The 23,721-nt window shown below is 42.1% G+C and overlaps 1 protein-coding gene across 5 annotated transcripts in view; it reads left to right on the plus strand.

Moving 5' to 3' along the window:
• Positions 1 to 23,721, plus strand: part of TENT4B (terminal nucleotidyltransferase 4B) — an 84,406-nt gene that overhangs the window by 38,553 nt on the left and 22,132 nt on the right. For all 5 annotated transcript variants that reach the window (XM_032157308.2, XM_058440963.1, XM_032157306.2 and 2 more), the window contains one exon: positions 21,270 to 21,393. In XM_032157308.2, the coding sequence (XP_032013199.1) occupies positions 21,270 to 21,393 (124 nt within the window). The remainder of the gene's footprint in view (positions 1 to 21,269; positions 21,394 to 23,721) is intronic.

Below are 23,721 nucleotides of genomic sequence, written 5' to 3' on the forward strand. Positions count from 1 at the left end.
TCTATTCTCTCTGAAACATCCCAGCATGTGGTACATTTCTTGTTAGTGTGGACTCCTGTGTATATAACACACATTATTTATCTTCCGTGCATAACATGAAGTAGTGCCCTAATGCAATTCCAGGATGTAATTCAGCATTTCTATAAAAATACAATGTTTTTCTACATTCGCATCAAAAAATAACCAGATAATTACATTTATCAAGAAAATAGTATTTTTGGCTGGGTGTGGTAGCTCACTTAATCCCAGCACTTTGGGAGGCCGAGGCAGGCAGATCACTTGAGGTCAGGAGTTTGAGACCAGCCTGGCCAACATGGTGAAACCCCATCTCTACTAAAAATGCAAAATTAGCCAGGCATAGTGGTGCATGCCTGTAATCCTAGCTACTCAGGAGACTGAGGCAGGAGAATCGCTTGAACTCGGGAAGGGGAGATTGCAGTGAGCTGAGATTGTGCCACTGCACTCCAGCCTAGGCAACAGAGTGAGACTCTGTTTCAAAAAAAAAAAAGAACAGTGCATTTTTGAATGCTTTTGAAAAATTGTAGTAAAATACATAAAACATAACATTTACCTTGTAACCATTTTAATTGGTATAATTCAGTGACATTAAGTACAGTCGCAGTGTAGTGCAACCGCTGTTACTGTCTAGTTTCAGAACGTTTTAGCCCCAAATGGATACCCTGTACCTGTTGAACATTCAGTCCTCATGGCCCAATAATCTTCTTTATGTCTGTATAGATTTGCCTATTCTGCATATTTTGTATAAATGGAATCATGTCTTTTGTGTCTGGCTTCTTTTACTTAGCATAGTATTTTCAAGGTTCATCCATGTTGCAGCATGTTTCAATAGTTTGTTCCTTTTTATGTCCATTGTATGGATATACCACATTTCGTTAATGACAATTCTTTTGGGTAGCTACATTTTAAAACATTATAGTAAAATACATATAGCATACAATTTACTATCTTAACCATTTAAGCCTGCAGTTCAGTGGCATTAAATACATTCACATTACTGTGCAATTATCACCACCATCTGTTTCCAGAAATTTTTCATCTCCTCCATTTGAAACTCTGTATACATTAAACATGAACTCTCCCTTCTCCCCTTCCTCCAGCCCTGGCAGCCACCATTCTACATTTTTATCTTTCTGACAGATTTTACTACTCTAGGTACCTCACATAAGTGAAATCAACCAGTATTTATCCTTTTGTGACCAGCTTATTTCATTAGCTTAATGTCCTCAAGGTCCATGTTGTAGCATATGTCAAAATTACTTTCCTTTTTAAGGTTGAATAATATTCAGTTGTATGTATATGTCACAATTTGTTTCTCCATTTATCCATCACTGGACATTGGGTTGCTTTCACCTATCGGCTATCTTGAATCATGTTGCTATAGCTGTACAAGTATCTATTTGAGTTCCTGCTATCAATTCTTTAAGTATACGCCCAGAAGTGGAATTGCTGGATCATATGGTAATTCCGTGTCTGGTTTTTTTGAGGAACTGCCATGCTGTTTTCCACACAGCTGTACCATTGTACATCCCCCCCAGCAGTGTACGAGGGCTCTGATTTCTTCACATCCTTGCTAACAGTATTTTTGTTTTGATAGAATAGCCATCCTAATGGGTACTTTTAAAGTATGTTTAACATTATTTATTTATTTATAAATTTTTTTGTAGAGATGGCATCTTACTATGTTGCCCAGGCTGGTCATGAACTCCTGGGCTCAAGCAGTCCTCCTGCCTCAGCCTCCCAAAGTGTTTGGATTACAGGCGTGAGCCACCATGCCCAGCCCAAATTTAAATATGTAACTAAACACATAGCAGCTAACACCAAGCCTTTACAAATATCATTAATAGGCCAGGCGCAGTGGCTCATGCCTGTAATCCCAGCATTTTGGGAGGCCAAGGTGGGCAGATCACCTGAGGTCGGGAGTTCGAGACCAGCCTGATCAACATGGAGAAACCCTGTCTCTACTAAAAATACAAAATTAGCTGGGCATGGTGGCACATGCCTGTAATCCCAGCTACTAGGGAGGCTGAGGCGGGAGAATCACTTGAACCTGGGAGGCGGAGGTTGCGGTGAGTCGAGATCGCACCATTGCCCTCCAGCCTGGGCAACAAGAGCGAAACTCCATCTCAAAAAAACAAACAAACAAACAAACAAAATATATATATCATTAATAGGCCAGGCATGGTGGCTCATGCCTGTAATCCCAGTGCTTTAGGAGTCCGAGGTGGGCGGATCACTGGGGTCTGGAGTTCGATACCAGTCTGGGCAACATGGTGAAACCCTGTCTCTACTAAAAATACAAAAATTAGCCACGCATGGTGGTGTGCACCTGTAATCCCAGCTACTCGGGAGGCTGAGGCTGGAGAATGGCTTGAACCTGGGAGGTGGAGGCTGCAGTGAGCTGAGATCACACTCCAGCCTGGGTGACAGAGCAAGACTCTGTCTAAAAAACAAAAAAAATCATTAATAAATGTGATCTTTTTTTTTCCTATACAACAAATTGTCAAGCAAGTATGACCTTCTTAATTGACCCTTTGACATGAACTGGGATGAGATCGTGGAGGATGTTGAGGAGACAGTTGTTGCCATAGTGTGCTTCTAAAAGCTTTAATTCTATAGATTTCTTTAAAAATTTTTTTAAATTATTATGAGTACACAGTAGGTGCATCTGTAGATTTCATTACCCTCAAATAAATGTACAAGGCAATGCAGAGAAATACACAGTGTAACTAGGTAGACTTGACCTATCAAGTTACTCTTGAATATATTATGGAGCCTGTGTATTACCAGGGGCAGCAAACTTTTCCTGTAAAGATAGCTGTTTTCAGCTTTGTTGAATCCGTGGTCTCTGTCTTAACTACAACTGAGAAAGCCATCGACAATATGTAGATGAATGTACATGACTACTCTAATAAAACTGTGTACACTGTAATTTGAATTGCACATAATTTTAATGTGTCCCCTGTATAATTCTTCTTTTGACTTCTTTTCAACCATTAAAAAATGTAAAAACAGGCCAGACGTGATGGCTCACGCTAGTAATCCCAGCACTTTGGGAGGCTGGGTGGATTGCTGGAGCCCAGGAGCTTGAGATCAGCCTGAGCAATGTGATGAAACCCTGTCTCTACAAAAAATTAGCTGGGCATGGTGTTACGTGCCTGTGGTCCCAGCTACTTGGGAGGCTGAGGTGGGAGGATTGCCTGAGCCCGAGGAAGTCAAGGCTACAGTGGTTTGTGCCACTGCACTCTAGCCTAGGTGACAGAGTGAGACCCTGTCTCAGTGAATGAATGAATACATTATTAGCTTGTGGACTATACAAAAATCAGAGGCTGGAGGTGAGCTGGATATGGCCATTGGGCGTGGTTTGCTGACCTCTGGTACAGAGGAATTAGGAGATGTTAAAGGTGGTGGAACTGTCTGATACTTGTTTTTTAGAAGTACTTTGGAGTTAGCTTTTTGGTTCAGGCAAAGGACCAAAGGGTTAGGAGAGTCAGGCTATAAAAGGAAGGTGGGCCCATACATCTCCTGCCTCAGCCTCCCGAGTAGCTGGGACTACAGGTGCCCACCACCACGCCCGGCCAATTTTTTTCTATTTTTAGTAGAGATGGGGTTTCACCCTGTTTGCTAAAATGGTCTCGATCTCCTGACCTCGTGATCTGCCTGCCTCGGCCTCCCAAAGTGTTGGGATTATAGGTGTGAGTCACCGCGCCTGGCCAGGTCCTGGAGTCTTTAAGAGGAGGTGTGTCTGATGTTGATATGACAATGGTTGGTTGGACAAAAGCCTGGGCATGTTGTCACCTTCCGTAAGTGTTTGTGGGAATGTAGGTAATGAGGAGGAGTAAAGGATTCCTGAAGGATGAGGAGGAGGGCTGGTGGCTGCCATAGGAAGTGATCACCGTTTTGGCGGACCTGTCTTAGAGTAATGACTATCATACTTTCTCATTGCCCTTGTGAACTCACGAAGTCCCATGGCTGCTAAAGCTGAAGGTCAAGTGGGGACTTCCCGGGCACTGGGCTTAGCACCCCCAGAGCTGTGGAGTGGGCATTAACGTCCCTGTTTTATAGATGCAGAGACTGAGAATGAGGACTGTTGGTAACTTTTGAAAGGGCACTCAGCTAGAAAAGTCTGAGCCAGGATTTCAAGTCCCATGGCTTTACCTCTGTGGTCCTAATGGTTGGTGTGTTCAAGTGAGACCTGTTTTTTTCATATTTCATTTTGATTATTGATTTTCATGCATTTTTTTTCTTTTTTGAGATAGTATCTTCTCTTTCTTTTTCCGTTCTGTTCTTTTATTTCTTTCTTTTTTTTTTTTTTTTTGTGAGACGGAGTCTCGCTCTGTCGCCCAGGCTGGAGTGCAATGGTGCAGTCTCAGTTCACTGCAACCTCTGCCTCTCGGGTTCAAGCAATTCTCCCATCTCAGCCTCCTGAGTTGCTGAGATTACAGGCACCTGCCATCTTGCCTGGCTAGTTTTTGTATTTTTGTAGAGACAGGGTTTCACCACGTTGGCCAGGCTGGTCTTGAACTTCTGACCTCAGGTGATCCACCTGCCTCTGCCTCCCAAAGTGCTGTGATTATAGGCATGAGCCACCGTGCCTGGCCATTATTTTTTTCTTTCTTTTTCTTTTTTTCAGGTTCATTGAATTTGCTTTGAGACAGGGTCTTGCTCTTTTGCCCAAGCTGAAGCGCAGTGGTGCAGTCATGGTTCACTGGAGCCTGAATTTCTTGGGCTCAAGCGATACTTGCACCTCAGCACCCCTCCACCCCCACCAGCTCCTTTCCCCCGCAGTAGCTGGAACTACAGGTGCTAGCCACCGTGCTTGGCAAAAATTTATTTTTTCTTTCTTTTTTTTTTTTTTGAGACGGAGTCTCGCTCTGTCGCCCAGGCTGGAGTGCAGTGGCACGATCTCGGCTCACTGCAAGCTCCACCTCCCGGGTTCACGCCATTCTCCTGCCTCAGCCTCCCGAGTAGCTGGGACTACAGGTGCCCGCCACCATGCCCGGCTGGTTTTTTGTATTTTTTAGTAGAGACGGGGTTTCATCGTGTTAGCCAGGATGGTCTCAATTTCCTGACCTTGTGATCCGCCCGCCTCGGCCTCCCAAAGTGCTGGGATTACAGGCGTGAGCCACCGCACCTGACCTGGCTAATTTTTTAAATTTTTTTGTAGACTGGGTTTCCCTACACTGCCCAGGCTTGTTTAATTGATTTTCTATGTGATCTTAGGGAAATCGATTATTTCCCATAAACATTTTTTAATTAGAAGTTAAATTCTGCCTAGTTTGAGTCACAGGATTATTGTGGATGACTAAACAGAGAATAGGTAAGAGCTCTTTGAAAAATATGAAGTACCATACAGAAGTTAGATGCTTTGTCCTGGTGATACCCCCTCCAAAGCACAGCTAAGGAAATGTGGAAGGCACTCTTATCACATCATATAGCTTTGAAAGCCTAGCATTGAAAGTACGAACTTGATTCTTTTGGAGAAATCCTTTGGCTCTCAGTAAGTTTACTATCTATTAATGACTGTGTTAAGTGGAATGAAAACTGGAAGAGGAAAGGGAAGGAAGTCAGAATTAAATAGGAAGAGTGAGCCCATAGCAGAGTCCAGATTTAGACCCCAAGCTACTTGGAATGATACTGGACAATTATGGGTGTGTTTAATGATGGCCCTGAGTCATGAAAACAAAAGGAGGCTTTAAATTATGTCTGGCTTAGTAGTATAGCATATTTTTATCATTATTCAAGTTTTAGCATGTAAAGAGGAAAGTGTGCAGTACTTATGCATATCATTTTCTATTAATGAAACTAAATGAGGCCTCTTTAAAATTATCAGTGTTCACAGTATCTTCCAAAAGACATGTAAATGTATAAAGGTATAAAAAATATACATATAAATTTTACAATTTGGTGAGCTATATAGTAGATCTCTTATTTTGTCCATAGGTCTTAAAGATCTTACACTGTATTCAGGAATAAAGATAACTTTAGTGGGAGTCCTTTACAGGGCTAATGAGTAAGCATTATTTTGATAAAGTGCTGTGTTGTCTACAGTAGATATAGTAGAAATACTCTTGGAATAGTAATCATCCCAGGCCCTACTTTGGAGCGGAAGAAATAGTCAATGTAGAACTTTACGGTACATTGTACACAGATGTGCCTGCTAATAACTTGTTTAGACAGCAAAGTTTAAGAGAAATTAGGTGGTAAATGCAACATATGTATCTAAATAAACTTGGTCTGAGGGATTTGATAAGATGAAACAGTACATAGTCCAGAGAATTTTTATACTCGAAGAATTATGGAAAATATCTTAAATGTTTTCAGTTTTGTGCATATCCAGAAAATGTCATCCTGTGATCTGCTGGTTGGCAGCCCAATGGCAGTATTGGATGTATTATTTTTATTTTGTTTTGTTTGCTATTTATTTGATTAAGAGAGTTACCTAATTAGGAGTGTGAAAAAAAAAAAAAGATTTGTTATAGTAGTGGGCTTTTGTTTGACTTAAAACATTTTTGTTGTTACCACAATATTAGTGCCTTGTTTGTGAAATTTGTTTACCGGGAAGCCATATACTTAGAGTAGCTTTTAGTTTATCATCATCATCATCATCATCATCTCCATCATGAAAGGAAGAAGCTACCAATGTTGCTTTATTCTGCAAAAAATATAATAGATGCTTGTTGAAAGTATGGAGTTAAATCTTAAATATATCTGTTAAAAAGGGTACAACTGGCCAAGGGTAGTGCCTCATGCCTGTAATCACAGCACTTTGGGAGGCCAAGGTGGGCAGATCGCCTGAGCCAGGAGTTTGAGACCAGCCTGGGCAACATGGTGAAATCCTGTCTCTACAAAAAAAAAAAAAAAAAAAAATAGACAAAAATTAGCTGGGTGTGATGGCCTGCACCTGTAGTCCCAGCTACAGTGGGGCTGAGGCAGGGGGATTGCTTGAGCCCAGGAAGTAAAGGCTGCAGTGAGCTATGGTCGTGCCACTGCACTCCAGTGTGGGTAACAGAACGAGACCCTGTCTCAAAAAAAAAAAAAAATAGTACAACTTTAAGCAGGATGTGGGCACATGCCTGTAGTCTCAGTTACTTGGGAGGCTAAGGCAGGAGAGTCACTTGAGCCCAGGAGCTTGATGCTGCAGTGAGATGTGATTGTGCCACTGCCCTCCAGCCTGGGGATGATAGCAAGACCCCATCTCTAAAAAAAAAAAAAAAGAGTACAACAACCAAATTAGGTTTTTTTTTTTGAAACAGAATCTTGCTTTGTCACCCAGGCTGGAGTGCAGTGGTGCAAGCACAGTTCACTGCAACCTCCGCCTTCTGGGTTCAAGTTATTTTCCTGCCTCAGCCTCCTGAGTAGCTGGGACTACAGGTGTGCACCACCACGCCTGGGTAATTTTTGTATTTTTTGTAGACATAGGGTTTTGCCATGTTGCCCAGGCTGGTCTTGAACTCCTGGGCTCAAGCAATCTGCCTGCCTGGGCCTCTGAAAGTGCTGGGATTACAGGCGTGAGCCACCATGCCATTTAATGGTTTAGTTGAGCAAAGAATGATCTGCAAATTGGGCAGCCTCCCGAGCCAGAGTAGGTTCAGAGAGACTCCAGCACAGCCATGTGGTGGAAAAAGATTTATGAATGGAAAGAGGAAAGTGATGTACCGAAAACGGAAGTGAGGTACAGAAACAGCCAGATTGGTTACAGCTCTGAATTTGCCTTATTTGAACACAAGTTGAGGTTTGTATAGTTGGCCACCTTTGATTGGCCAAAACTCAGTGATTGGCACAAGAGCAGGTTACAGTCTGTTTACATCTCCATTTTCGTTATAGTTCATTATGGACGGAAAGTAGGTCAAACTTAAAATATGTAAGGAGACAGTTTTAGGCTAAACTTGATTTAACACATTAAATCTGTAATAAGACAGGAAGCCTGCCCTCACCATGTTATTTGATCTTATTTTAGTAATTCTAGCCAATGTAGTAGGGCAAGAAAACTGCCTGCTTGGTTACAAAATAAACATACAAAAGTCAGTATCTGTAATATATGACAGAAAATATAATTTAAAAAAAAAAAAAAAGAGAAGAAGCCAGGCACAGTGGCCCATGACTGTAATCCTAGCACTCTGGGAGGCCAACGTGGGTGGATCTCTTGAGCTCAGGAGTTCAAGACCATCCTAGGCAACATGGCAAAACCCCATCTCTACAAAAAAATACAAAAAAATTAGCCAGGTGTGGGGGGGCGCTCCTGTAGTCCCAGCTACTTTGGAGGCTGAGGTTGGAGGATCATTTGAACCTGGGAAGCGCAGGTTGTAGTGAGCTGAGATCATGCCACTGCACTCCAGCCTGGGTGACAAAGGGAGACTCTGTCTAAAAAAAGGGAAAGAAAAGGAAAGGAAAGAAAAAGAAAAAATAATTTCACTTACTAGAACATCAAATCCCTAAGATAATTTAGAGCAAAGCCAGAAAAGTGAAGAAAATATAAAAATCTTTACAGTGGGTTGCATTAAAAAAAAAAATTTGAAGATGTCAGATCAGCTCATTAATGTGTTAATTAATATAATTTAAATTAAAATCCCACTGATTTTTTGAGGGGAAGGTAGGAGAGTCATTTGTTAAAATGATTCTAAAGAGCATCTGGAAGAATAAACAGGCAAGAATAGCCAAGAACATTTTGAAAACTAAAGATGAGTTTGGAAGACGATTGGTTTTGTACTGTCAACTACTTATAGATTTTACATGAATTTTAAAGGGTAATCTGAGCCCTTGAATAGACAGAAATAGCCATAGATCTGAAAGAACACTTAAGACCTGATCCAGCTATCCATGAGAGTATATATAATCAAAGTCTTTGTGTGTGAATCAGGAGTCTTTCAGGTGCAAGGTAAATAAACTCATAATTGCTTACGCAAAGGTGGCATTTGCTTTAGTGACTCCAGAGAAAGCTCAAGTGCCTGTCTCTCCCCTGACTTTGATTCTTTTTGGGGTTGGCTCCATTCTCTCCTGTTGCTAATGGCTTCCTTTGTGCAGCCAGAGGAAAGGAGGTGTGGTTTTTTGATACTTCCAGGCTTCTATTTTTATAGCTTGAGATCAAAGAGGGAAGTGACTTTCCTTAGAGTCAGTGTGTAAAGTCCTAAGGTGCTGTGTGTAAAGTCCTTAGAGTCAGTGTGTAAAGTCCTGGGGTGCTGGGGCCATGTGCCCATCCCTGGCGCATGACCATGGGGATGCTACACTAACTGGGGGCCACCCATGGCTGTTCCTGCCCTGAACTGCCAGCTGGCTTTGCAGTGCAGCCTCACTAGAATCACATGGAATAGTAGGGTTAGGAATTGTTTCCCAAAGAAAGTGTGTGGGGTGGTAGAATTACTAGCAGGGGAGTAAGGGGACAGGCCATTGGGCATACTGGAGCAGCATTTACTTAGTCATTGAGAAAAGGATGGAACATTCAATAAAGGGTGCTGGACACATTTGTGCTCTAAAAATTTTGTGTTTCACCTATTAATTTATCCCTCACCTTAGCCCCTGGCAAACACTGATCTGTTTACTGTCTCTATAGTTTTGCCTTTCCCAGAATGTCATGCCCTTGGAATCATACAGCATATAACCTTTTCAGATTGGCTTCTTTTACCTAGTAATTAGGTAAAAGAAAAATTTAGGATTCCTTCATGTCTTTTCCTGGATTGATAGTTCATTTCTTTTTAGTACTGAATAATATTCCATTGTATGGATGTACCACAGTTGATCCATTCACCTACTGAAGGTCATTTTGGTTGCTTCCAAGTTTTGATAATTTAAAAAAATTTTTTGAGACAGGGTGTCATTGTGTTTTCCATACTGGTCTCCTGAACACCTGGGCTCACGTGAACCCCTCTCCTCAGCCTCCTGGGTAACGGGGATTACAGCTATACACCACCGTGCCCAGTGTGACAGTTATGAATAAGGCTGCTGTAAACTTCTGTGTAGGTTTTTTTGTGTGTGGAGATTGGTTTTCAGTTCATTATGGCAAATACCAAAGAGTGCAATTGCTGGATTGTATGGTAAAAGTATGTTTAGTTTGCTAAGGAACTGCCAGCTGGGTGTGGTGGCTCACGCCTGTAATCCTAGCATAATGGGAGGCCGAGACAGGAGGATCCCTTGAAGCCAGGAGTTCGAGACTAGCCTGGGCACCATAGTGAGACCTCATCTCTACAAAAAATTTAAAAATTAGCTGGGTGTGGTCTTATGTGCCTATAGTCCTAACTGCTTGGGAGACTGAGGTGGGAGGATCACTTGAGCCCAGGAGCTGGAGGTGGCAGTAAACTGTGATCATACCACTGCACTGCAGCCTGGGTGACAAAGCAAGACCCTGACTTAAAAAAATAAAGAGAAAAGAAAAAAAGATGAGTCAGAGGGTAAGGAAGCAAAAATAAGTAAATAAATAAATAGAAGAGAAAAGAAAAAAGAAAAAACTATCTTTCAAAGTGGCTGCGCCATTTTGCATTCCTACCAGCAATGAATGAGAGTCTCTGTTGTTGCACATCCTCACCAGCATTTGGTGTTGTCAGTGTTCTGGATTTTGAATATTCTATTAGGTATATAATGCTGTCTCACCTGTTTTAATTTCCAATTCCTCAATGATATATGACATTGAGCATCTTTTTAATATGTTTACTTCTCATCTATGTATCTTCTCTAGTGAGGCCTTTGTTTAGGTCTTCTGCCCATTTTAAAAAATGGGTTCATTTTCTTTTGTTGAATATTATGAGTTCTTTGTCTATTTTGAATACTTGCCTTTTGCTTTATTTTTGTGTTTTTTATTTTTATTTTTTTGAGACAAGTTCTCACTCTGTTGCCCAGGCTGGAGTGCAGTGGCATGAACATGGCTCACTGCAGCCTCAACTTCTCCCAGCCTTAAGCAATCCTCTTGCCTCAGCCTTCTGAGTAGCTGGGACTATAGGCACACACCACCACACCCTGCTAATTTAAAAAAGTTTTTTTTTGTAGAGGTGGGATCTCGCCATGTTACCCATGCTAGTCTTGAACTCCTGGCCTCAGGCAATCTTCCAGCCCTCAGGCTCCCAAAGTGCTGATTATAGGCCTGAGCCACTTAGCCTAGCCCAGAATTTATTTTTTTGTTAATTTTGAAAAAATATAGGACCTCATAAAAGTCAATCTACATTTGTACACATTATATTTTTGGTGTGTATGTAAATGGATTCTTTGTGAATCAATTTGGTTTTGTTTTTTTGCTTTTAAAAATGCCAGCCCTGGGCTGGACGCGGTGGCTCACGCCTGTAATCCTAGCACTTCGGGAGGCTGAGGCAGGTGGATCACCTGAGGTCAGGAGTTTGAGACCAGCCTGGCCAACATGGTGAAACGCCGTCTCTACTAAAAATACAAAAATTAGCTGGGCATGGTGGTGCATGTCAGTAATCCCAGCTACTTAGGCTGAGGCACGAGAATCGATTGAACCTGGGAAGCAGAGGTTGTAGTGAGCCGAGATTGCACCACTGCACTCCAGTGTTGGTGATAGAGCAAGACTCTGTCTCAAGGAAAAAAAAGAAATACCAGCAGTGGCTGGCTGAGGTGGCTCACACCTATAATCCCAGCACTTTGGGAAGCCAAGGCAAGTAGATCTCTTGCGGTCAGGAGTTCCAGACCAGCTTGGCGAACATGGCGAAACCCCATCTCTACCAAAAATACAAAAATTAGCTGGATGTGGTAGTGCGAACCTGTAATTCCAGCTGCTGGGGAGGCTGAGGCATGAGAATCACTTGGACCCTGGAGGCAGAGGTTGGAGTGAGCCACTGTATTCCAGCCTGGGTGACAGAGGGAGACTCTATTTAAAAAAAAAAGGGGGGGGTGGGGGCTGGATACAGTGGTGCACACCTGTAACCCTAGCACTTTGGGAGGCTGAGGTGCTCAGATTGCTTGAGCTCAGGAGCTTGAGACCAGCCTGGACAACATAGTGAGACATCGTCTCTAAAGAAAAAAAAAAAAAAAATACCAGGACTTAGCCAAAAGATTTCAACAGTGCAGAAAAAGAAAATTGTGATATCTTTTCTCCAAATTAGTCTTGTTTCCAGTTTCGTTATCCAATTAATCACTACTAATAGTTAAAACATTTTAAATACACATGGGAGCTTGTCCTATTTAATATAAATTATTTATTGAGTAAATAATCACCAGTAGTATGTTTTGGATACTGGAATTTTCATATGTAGGAGTCCTTGAATGTAAGGTGCCCCTTTGGTAGTTCTATGCTTCTTTTACCTGTGCTGTAACATAGGGAAAGATGTTACAAATGGTTGTGTTTTTAACAGAGCAGTATCTATTCTTAAACATCAGCCCTTCCACTAAAGGTAAACAACAAATAAATACATAAATGAAGTTTTGGTATTGGGATTATGTGGGTTAAACACATCCATATTTCATTATTAATATTTAAGAATATAACAAACTTTTCATTGGCATTTGGGCCTTGTAGCTAAGGAAAGATTAAACTTTGTTTATTTGTGCTTTGTTTTTTTTCTTCACTCATATATTTGAGGATTTCCCATTTGAGGGATACATTTATTAATGAAGCTTTAGTTTCAAGATACTTGATCTTAGACAATACCATCAACCGTTCTTCTTTAAGCTTCCTAACTTTACCCAAATTTTGTTAGAACTACTCAAGAGTAGTTTGGGTAATTCAGAAATTTTATTGGAAGGGGAAAGAATTTTTGACCCAAATTAGATAAAGCAACTCTTGGGTAATGATTTCTTTTCTTGTTCTCTCTTTATAATCAATTGAAAGTAGTAGTAAGACTGGATGGCAAAAGAAAGAGGCCTGGGGAGAATCGGGTGGTTTTCATTATCCCTTTTCATAGCAGCAAAGTGGGAAGGGACCAAGAGGAAATCAACTGAAAAACCATCCGTCTGAAACATTGGCCTAAAAAACTGTAGTCCAGAAATTGAGTGCAACTGGCAGTGGCATTTAAAAGGAATGCTCTAATTTCTAGGAAAGCAGGCACGAGTACCTCTTAAAAGAAGAAAAAAATGAAAACTGTAATTTAGGACACATAGACGAGTATCCATTCCCTGTACTTTTACTCTCATGTCCTAACCAAGGAAGGGTTGCCATAGCAAATATGGCATTCCTTAGCCATGATTCACTGTTGTAAATGCCTGCAGCATTCATAAAAGTAAGATATATGGGCTCTTTCTTTTTCCTTTTAAATCTGTATTTCTGTATTTAAATCCGTATGTCATCATCTGTATTTTCTCTCTTGTTTTTTTAAATCTTGGGAGATAGTACAAATTATTTAGGGGAGTGAATAAGTTTCTTGTCCACAAATAGAGGAGAGGGCTTTTTGTCTTTCTACTTTGGAACTGGAGAGCTTCCTATTTAGGCATGGCCTTTTTCAAGTGACCTCGTATTGTAGTCAGTACTGTAGAAGGTAGGCACATTGTGCAAACTTTAAAATGTAAAGCCATTAGTCATTCCACTTGTAAACCTTGGCTTTTTAAAGAAAATTACATGCTCATTGTGAATATTTTGTTACCTCCCTATCTCTGTGCACATGCAGACTTCCTTTGGTTACATTCTGAAAGGTGTAATTGCCTTCTTTAAGGACAGTGGACATCTATAGTTCTTGGGTCAAATTGTCCTCCTCCTGGTTTTGTCAGTTCTCAGCCACACTGTGTGAGCATCCATTTTCTTGGATTCTGGTTCGGAGCTCATCTTAAGGAACATCATGTCCCTTTTGAGACTGTGTGGACATTGGGGTGGGTAGATATCCCCCTGTGAACAGAAGGTCCCTCCCTAAGGAGGTGCTTCTCTGTGTTGAGTCCTGCATCTGGGCACACAGAGCCCAAAGCAGGAAGAGTTGAGTGTGAATAGGGAGGCCCGTAAGCCTGACTGCTCTGCCTCGGGTAGGCCTGGTCTGCCATGCTCCAGGAGCCCTCAGGAGGCTCGGAAGTCATTCTGCCTCTGGGAATTTTACAGAGGAGCTAATATTTGAGCTCTCCAAAGCTGAGTGAGAGAGTGATTCTTGAAAAGGCAAGGCATGCCCCAGTCCATTTCTGTGGGGCTGTCGTAGAAGAGAGCTCGGAAGCTCTTGGAAGTGAGGCTAGAAAGGTAGGCAGTGTTACCATAAGGAGGATGGAAGTGACGCAGATAGGCTAAGGAAGGGGACTTCGGTAATCATGCAGCGATGGCCTAGAAAAGGGAGAGGCTCATGGCAGGGAGACCAGTTTGGAGGCTGCCATAGTGTTCTACTGAGAGAGAAAAAGACTTGAACTCAAAGCACGGTCAGGGAAGGTGGAGGGTCAGGGTCTGATTTGGAAGTGTTTTGTTTTTTGGTTTTGGGTACAAGGATTTGGAAACCTCTTGGCTCCGTAGATGAAGAAAGGTGAACCAAGGAAGACTGAAGTTTCCACTCAAGGAAACAGTAACTCAGGGAAGAAAACACAGGAGTAGGAATAGCTTTAAGAGAATGACAAGCAGTTGTGTTTTGGACTTGTTTAGTTTGAGGTGACATCTTTGTAGGGATGTCTAGATGTGTGCATGAGTTTCTTGGTAAAGATCCATCTGCAGTCTCCTGAAGATGTCACTCAGATTGCCCTGCCATCACCCCAGGGCCTTGAGTCACTCACTTCTCTTGGTGTCTAGGCAGGTTTGAAAAAAATCAAACAGTACAAAGTCATGCAAATTCAGACCTCTACTCCACCCCAGAGGAAAGTCCTGCTAGCAGTTTTTGTGTATTCTTCCGGAAATTTGCCTTGCAACGCGTTTGAGTATATAAATAATCCCAGAAAGGATGGGCCAGACACTAGCAGAAACTCACCATACACGCTGCTCTGGGCATGCAGAAACTTCGCAAAATGTACTGGTGTGTGCTGTCACTGCATTCCTGGGTTTGGAGGTCTTCTGTGTCCCCAACTGTCAGTATTGCCCACAGGCAGACCACTGAGCTCCTTCCACAGCCGGCCCACATCACCCTCTTTCGAAGTGTGTCTGCAAGGCTAGATTATTAGAGTAATTTAAGTGTTTCTGCTTTGTTTTCTTTAATGAATTTTTTTATGATGAAGTTCTTGTTTTAAAAATATACAGTGGTAATTAACATGTATGCATTTTTCTTAAAATGACCCCTCCAGTCCCTCTTCAGATGTGATCACTGTTAACAGTATCGTAGATAGACCCTGTTCTGTGTGGGGTGGGCAGAGGGCTGGTTGGCCGGTGGAACATGCATACTCACAACCATGTTTTTCACATGGGAAAATATAAAGGTGACAACAAATCTCCTGGACTATAATGTCATCAAGCAGACAATAATCGTTGTTTCACAAGTGGACAAATACATGCTGATTTTTTAAAAAAATTATAATGGTACAGAAAGATAAAAAAAAGTTAAAGTCTTCCTAACTCTCCTGCCTGTACCCTCCACTGGGCAAAAGTCCCTGTCCCTAAGGTAATATCTGTTAACAGTTCTCCTTCCAGAAAACTTGCAATGCAAATAGGAACGTTTTGTGTGTCTGCCTCTGTGTGTATGTGTTTACATGTCTTTGTTGTTTTTTTTTTTGTTTTTTTTTTTTTTGAGACAGAGTCTTGCTCTGTCATCCAGGCTGGAGTGCAGTGGCATGATCTCAGCTTGCTGTGACCTCCGCCTCCCGGGTTCAAGTGATGCTCATGCTTCAGCCTCCTGAGTAGCTGGAATTACAGGTGCCCGCCACCACACCCAGCTAATTTTTGTATTTTTAGTAGAGATGGGGTTTCGCCATGTTGGCCAGGCTGGTCTGAAACTCCTGACATCAAGTGATCTACCTGCCTCAGCCTCCCAAAGTGCTGGGATTACAGGTGTGAGCCACCACTTCTGCCCCTGCACATGTCTAACGCACACAAAAGGGATTCTGCTGAACACATTTTTTATGCCTTTTCTTTCCAACTTAACATATTTGACATCTTTATCAGCTTATATAGCTTTACTTTATTCTTTTTAAGAGGTTATTGGCTATAAAGGGAAAGTGCTTTATGGGTGCTTCTATTATTATTTGATTGGATCCTGTTGATGGACATTGATATCATTTCTAAATTTTTTAGTATCCTAATTAATCCTGTGGTGAGCATCCTTATACAGATATCCTTGTTCCCTCATGAAAATATTTCTGGAGGATGGAAAGAAGGGAAATTTTAAAAATTATTTATATGAGCATTATCATTTGTTAGTAGAATGACCTCAGGAGAGATTGTAGTAATTTATACTTCCCCACATGCATATGAATGCCTTTTCAATATATTGTTTCAAAATTGGATATCATGAACCTTAAGAGATAAATATATATGTATGTATTTTTTTGTTGTTGTTGTTGGGGGCATGTCCTGTTATTGACAGTGTTTTTGGTGGAGGGATGTCCTGTTATAGACAGTTATCGAATAGAACTTTGTCGGTTCCTTCATGTAAGGATGAAGTTGGTAATTAAAGGGGTCTGACTTCAGTTATGGAACTGGGAAAGCTGGACCTTGATGTGGAGGTGGGCTCAGACATGCTGTGTCTGGGCAGGTATCTCTTGGGAAGCAGTGTCATCCCTGAACAGAAGTGTGGATGAGCTGCAGGGGACGGTGCTGAGCAGAGGGGCTGGCCGTGGGTCATCTGCCTCCCTTGGCCTAGAAGGGACACGGAAGCTTTCCACCTTGCGTTTGGTTTTTAGAGTGCAGAAGCTACTAAGCAACTCACAATGTACCCAGGGTGGTCCAGCTGAAGGATGCAAAATGGTTCTTCCTTTTCCAGCCAAATATCTTGAACCTCCCACCCCATGACAAGCATTATAAAATTCACATAATTTTGATAGGCTGGATTCCTTTTCTGTAGCAGATCTTTCCTCAGAACAGAAGTGTTTTTGTTTTTTTTTAACCTAAATTACCTGTGAGTTTTATTTTTTAAATATGAAATCTGTTTTTTTGGACACCTCCTTGTCATATTAAATGTTATGTTATTAATTTTGAGATTTTAATGTAAATTTTACCCCAGCAAATTTTGTTTCTCTTGCTCTCTTTTTTTTTTTTTTTTTTTGGCATCCTTTCCCGTTATATAGTGGTGCTCATTTCATCATATTGCTTTTATATGACTTTTCCTTTGTGAACAGGGATCTTGTTCACTTTTCCTTTTTTAAAATTTTTTTTATTTTTTTGAGACGGAGTCTTGCTCTGTTGCCCAGGCTGGAGAACAGAGGCATAATCTCAGCCCACTGCAAGCTTTCTCTCCCGGGCTCAAGCAATTCTCCCACCTTAGCCTCTTGAGTAGCTAGGATTACAGGCGTGCACCATCACGCCTGGCTAATTTTTTTGTATTTTTGTAGAGATAGGGTTTCACCATGTCATCCAGGCTGGTCTCGAACTCCTGGACTCAAGCGATCCACCCACCTCAGCCTTCCAAAATGCTAGGGTTACAGGCGTGAGCCACTGTGGCCGAGCCACTTTTCCTTTTAACATAAAAACATTGATATCTTAGAGAGGGCACTGTATTTTGGGTACATACGGGTTCAGATCACGGAAGAGTTGTATTCTATACTTTTTTTCCATCATTCTTACTTCAGTATGATGTATTTTATAATTTCATATGAGAAACTGTGACAATGGGCGTGTATCATCCAGCAATACCTACTCATAAATCGTATTAAATTTTGATCCAAACATGGGAGAAACTAAAGTTTTCTCTGTGTACTTGGATGCTTTCAGAGGCATAAAATTATATTACCATGTGAAAGCAAGCCTACAAAATTCCTCAGGTGGTCCACTCTGCCACTCAAATGAGAGCCAGACTTACAGTGCACACTCTACAAACGGACTTCCAGTTCGTCAGGGTATTTTAAGTGCCTGAATATGCAAGGCACTGTGCCAGTAAAATTACTCAGTCCCGAGGATAGAGCCTGTTAGAATTATTTTAAAATCTGTACTTGAAGTTTATTTCCTCACTGTTCCAAGATATTTTATCTGGTTGTTCTCTGAGTGTTTCACACGTAGCTAGTTACATATAGGTGAGATGGTGATGCTTGTGCCTGGTGTGGATAAGAAACTGAGCCTGGCAGACCCGAGATTGGATTTCCTCTTCTGACTTGCAAGTGTGGCTTTGCTTTAATAATAGCCCTCCTCTTTTTCCATATTCCTCTTTCCCCCTTCCAGTGGCAAATATGCATCAATCAAAATACAATAACCTGTGGAACCATTTTTTCTAAAATAGGAAGGTGGTGCCATGGGCTATTGATTGTTGAGGGTAGTCTTCAGAGCTTGTCTTATAAATCTATAATAATTCCCCCCAAATTAATGTGCTAGTCAGAACCCTAGAACTGCAGCACTGAAAGGGAATTTTAGAATCTTTTCCAACTTTTTACCAAGTTCAGAAAGCCCTTTTATTGGACCTTTGTTTGCCTCATGGTCATCTGGTTTCTTTATGCTGGTAGTAACAGGAACCTTACTAACCTACAAGGCAACCTAGTCCATCCTGGGCAGCTGTGATCATTGGAAAGCTCTGAATCATTCATCTGGAAGTTGCCTATGGCAGAATAGGGCAGAACATATGCATTGCACACACTACAAAACTGCTTTAAATAAGTGCTCCTTTTCATTGTTAGATGGAAGTGACCCAGGGCAAGGATCATGTTTGACGAGCCAGTTTTCTCCTAGTGCCTTGAACATAGGCACTTGGTAGTGTTTAGAGAATGAATTCTTTTTTTTTTTTTTTGAGACAAAGTCTCACTCCATTGCCCAGGCGTCAGCTCACTGCAGCCTCCACCTCCCAAGTTCAAGTGATTTTTGTGCCTCATCCTCCCAAGGAGCTGGAATTACAGGCATGCGCCACCACGCCCAGCTAATTTTTATATTTTTAGTAGAGATGGGGTTTTGCCGTGTTGGCCAGATGGTCTCCAACTCCTGGCCTCAGGCGATCTGCCTGCCTCAGCCTCCCAAAGTGCTGGGATTACAGGCGTGAGCCACTGTGCCTGGCCAGAGAATGAATTCTTAGTAAGTTTCTTATGACTTCAGATTGACTGGCAGTTGTGCTAAATATTTTTTGCCTTTATTTGAATTAGAAAATTCATAAGGGGGCCTTGAGAGTAGATGCAGTCACATTTAGGAGTTTTTTCCCCCCTACTGGTTAAAATGCAGTTTTTCTATGGATCTGTTTTAGAACTACAAATAAACTCTGATCACTCACAGCAGACTACGCAATGAGATAAGAAGCAGTCCATTTGTTCTGTCATTCATTCATGGCCCTCATCTTTGCCAGCCGACCTGTGCAGAAGAGCACAGCAAAGCATAAGCTTCCTAACAGCTATTCCCATTCAGCTGCTGTCTTTAAGAAGCAGAAGGGTTTAGATAACCTTAGAGAACATAATCAAGCCTGGGAAACTCAAATCAAAACAAAACAAAACTTCGAAACAGAAGTTGAAGGTCCCAAGGTACCCAGAGGCATAGCAAGGAAAACGTCCTCACTGGGATATCTTCTGGATTCACCTACAGACCTCTCTGGAGTTTTAAGATCCACTTTTTATGACATATTGCATAGCAAACAGGCCAAACGCTATTGTAAATCATCCTCTACGAAAGGCCCAGGTTTTGAAACTGAAGGCCTGAAAAGGCTCCTGCTTACCAGCTGTGTGCTGTACCTGACACACTGAAGCCTGAGAGTGCCAATCACCTGTCAGAGGGAACACAGCTGCCCTCAGGCAGAACCTGAGTCTAGAACTCAAGGTTTTTGACCCTTAGGCTAAAAATAAAAAATCAGAAGGAGGAACTATGGATTGCTTAATCAGTCACATTTTCACTTTCTAAGGTTTCTTGTAGCAAAAGTTATAGTCTTTGGGGATTGGGATGTAGACACTTTTTTTTCCTTCCCTAAAACGATTTTTGGCCTGCCAGTTTTTCCAGCTTCCTGCTCTGGACCCTGAAGTTGCCACGCAGTTGTAGACATGCTCCTCCTTCAAGGCTCTGTTAAGCTGTGGCTGCCCTTCCTTCCCACTGCTGTGCCCCAGGCCACACCCCCTGCCCCTCCTTCCCCTAAGGCACTTTGTACCTGTTGCTCCGAGCCTTCTGGTCTATCCCAGTTGGTAGATTCCCTGTGCTTACCTCTGTGGCTCAGTCCTCATGGGTGGTCAGTGCTCTAGGGAAGGTGAGCTGACCACTTCACTTTCCCTTCCCAGCCATAGCTCTTCACAGCCTCACCAACTTAGAAAGGAATGCTGCTTTTCTCTCTGTCCCCCGTCCTGACTACGTTCAAGTCATTGCTCAGCTCAGTGAGTTTGTCCTTTCTTCCAGACCAGTAGTTTTCCCCCAGTCCCTCAGGCTTCAGCCCTTGAAGGCATCCTTAGCCCCCCACCACGATGATAGTCAGGCGCTGCGCCTATCTACAGGGTGTGGGTATGTGTGTGTGTTTTGTTTCTGGAGCCCATTCCTTTCCTTCCACCATCGTCTAGGCCTTCATCCAATCCTTTTGCAACTCAGTGATTCATGACTTTTCCCTGCATCCAGTCTAGTCTCTTTGCTGGTCCATTGTTTGCATAGTTGCCAGTTTAATCTTCTTAAAATGCTGCATTTTTGAAGTCAGTCTCTTTGGGTCCCTCTCAGAAACATTTAAATAGCTATCTGTTGCCACAGGGGGAAACTTGAACCTCTTAGCCAGTCATTCAGAGCCTGCCCTCTGCTGGGGCCTGCTTTCCTCTCCAGATGCTTCTCCCACTCTGCTTGCCACAGCCTTTGTAGCTGGCTGATTGCCCTGTACCTCGCAGGCTCTGAAAGTCTTCAGCTCCTTCTTGGAGCCTTTGCCAGCCATTCTGTTCAAGACTTTGCTGTTGTTCACTGCCTGATTTGTTCATTTGACACAATTCACTGAGCAAACATTATGAAAGATGTACTGTTTGCCACTGTGAGGAATGGATCCCCAGGAGATAAGAGGGTCAGTCCCTACTGCCAGGAAACTTGCCTGTGTCACCTGGGTTCAGTATTTTCTTGTGTCTATTAGATCAGAAGTGGAAAGGCAGAGGCCAGACCATATGCTTATTTTATTTTATTTAAATCACCAGCACCCCAACAAGTATCTTGCACAGGAAATTTCTCATGTTATTTAATTATTTTGGTTTTTTTGATTAAATTCTGTACATTCCCATTTTAGCTTGAGTTATAACATTAAAATTAAGGTAGTCATCAGCTGAATTATAAGACTTAATTAGATAAGATTATTTAAGATAGTGATTTCTCATTAGATTGGCCCTGTTCATATTAACTTTTCTGCTTTTTTCTTCAGTCTGCATGAAGAAATCAGTGATTTTTATGAATACATGTCTCCGAGACCTGAGGAGGAGAAGATGCGGATGGAGGTGGTGAACAGGATCGAGAGTGTAATTAAGGAGCTCTGGCCCAGCGCTGACGTGAGTCCCTTCCTGGGTACCCTGTGCTTTGGACAGTCCTTGTCCACGGGCTAGAAGCCTATCTGCTGGTATCTCATGCTAGTCCTCACATGCAAGTAGAAGTGCTCTGTAGAGTTGTGGTCTAATTAAATTTTAAAGGCAAACAATTTTCTGCAGTCTTTAGAATTGAGGCTTCCTAATTATTTTCATTGGATTGGATGACTAACAACTTTTATTTTTTTTTTGTAGTGCTAATAGCAACTACTAAAGGCAAGCTATCTTTAGAAATTACTAGTGTAAAAAGAAGAAAGACAAATCAAACCTCATTGTTGTACTGGTCTGTTATTGGATATGATATATCAAAACCTCATTACTACTTAGTTCCAGCCTGCCAGGGTAAACATTATATAATTGTTTACAGCTGAATGAAAATGTCAAGTAAGAACTTTTGTCACTTGAAGTTCATTTCCTTTGGCTAATGCACGCATAAGTCTTTCTTTATTTCTTTCCTGAAATTGCCATTTTTCATCTCTCTCAGACCAGCTAATTGCCTTTTAGACAGCTCCCAGTCAGTGAACAAAATGATTACTCAGGATTTCTTCTTGGCTTATTTGTCGTTTTTGTTACTGGTACTAAGTCTTTTGTTTTTTGTTTTTGAGATGGGTTCTCACTCTGTTGCTGAGGCTGGAGTGCAGTAGTGCGATCACGACTCACTGCAGCCTGGATTTCCTGGGCTCAGGTGATCCACCTCAGCATCCCGAGTAGCTGGGACTGCAGGTGCATGCCACCACACCTAGCTAATTTTTGTATTTTTTTGTAGAGACTGAGTCTCACTATGTTGCCCAGGCTGGTCTTGAACTCCTGGGTTCAAGCAATCTGCCCGCCTTTGCCTCCCAAAGTGCTAGGATTACAGGTGTGAGCCACCACACTTGGCCTGTTACTGGTACTAAGTTAATACATCACTTTTTAGGGCACTTTGAGGGCCTGTTCTACAATTTTGTGTATGCAAAGAAGTACACAGAATAATACTAATAAAATCCATTACTTTGTGTTCTGTAGCTTTTCTTTAGGCACTGTCCTGGGTGGTGGTGGGAAGCTAGGGAAGGTTTTTGTCCAATTGGCAAGACAAAGAAGTTTCATTGTTTGTAAAACTTGCATGTATATGACAGTATGTATATGACACTGTAGGTAAAGGGAAAAGGCAAGGATACTAATGTTTTATGAGCAATGACCATACATCGCATTCTTTCTCCTATGTGATCCAAATCAGTGGTTCTCAGCTGGTGGTTATTTTGCTCTCCAGGGGGCATTTGGCAATGTCCGAGACATTTTTGATTGTCCTGACTGGGTACGCACTACTAGTACCTAGTGGGTAGAGGCCATGGATGCCATCAGCCATTCTATGATGAACAGTATAGGCTCTTACAACAAAGAATTATCCACCCCCAAATGCCAATGTTGAGAAGCTGTGATCTAACTTAACCCTTACCTTTCTTAGGTGGAGGTTGATTGTCTATCTATCTCTCTTTCTCTCCAGCCAGCCAGGCAGCCATCATCTGTCTACCTACAGATGAGGAACATGAGCTTGTGGTTAGGTTCCCAGGTCCATCTCACCTCAGAGGTTGAACTGGTTTCACTGTTTATCTTTCCCCGCCCCCCCCCCCAAGATGGAGTCTCGCTGTGTCGCCCAGGCTCGAGTGCAGTGACATGATCTCGGCTCACTGTAGCCCCTGCCTCCCAGGTTCAAGCAATTTTCCTGTCTCAGCCTCCCAAGTAGCTGGGATTCAGGTGCCCGTCACCACACCTGGCTGATTTTTGTAATTTTTAGTAGAGACGGGGTTTCATCATGTTGACCAGGCTGGTCTTGAACTCCTGACTTCAGGTGACCCACCTGCCTTGGCCTCCCAAAGTGCTGGGATTACAGGCGTGAGCCACTGTGCCCAGCCTATGCTTTTTTTATTACAATTACCTGCATACATATTTCTGCCTGAGTTCCACCGTTCTCCATGGGTTGAGATGGAATGCATCCCAGTTTTATGCCGCAGCATGATGTTATAATGATGGTACCTGATGTTCTCTGTGGAATTGACCCAAAGGCCCACACTTGCCCTACAGTTAAAGTAGTCTGATCCCAATTTAGTAATCTTTTCGAAGACTCCTGCTTAGAGAACAAAAATTAAGGATTTGTGATTGTGTCTCTGGATAATGAGAGAACATTAGTGATCTGAACTGCTTCTGAAAGTTTCCTGTGGTTGGCTTTCTGTATCCACAAGTACCACACTTCCATATTAAAGCAACAGTGGATTGAAAATATTCAGAAAAAACTATAAAAATAACAATGTACCAATA

The sequence above is a fragment of the Hylobates moloch genome, unplaced genomic scaffold (assembly GCF_009828535.3).
Source record: "Hylobates moloch isolate HMO894 unplaced genomic scaffold, HMol_V3 SCAFFOLD_6, whole genome shotgun sequence".
Classification (NCBI taxonomy): Eukaryota; Metazoa; Chordata; class Mammalia; order Primates; family Hylobatidae; genus Hylobates; species Hylobates moloch.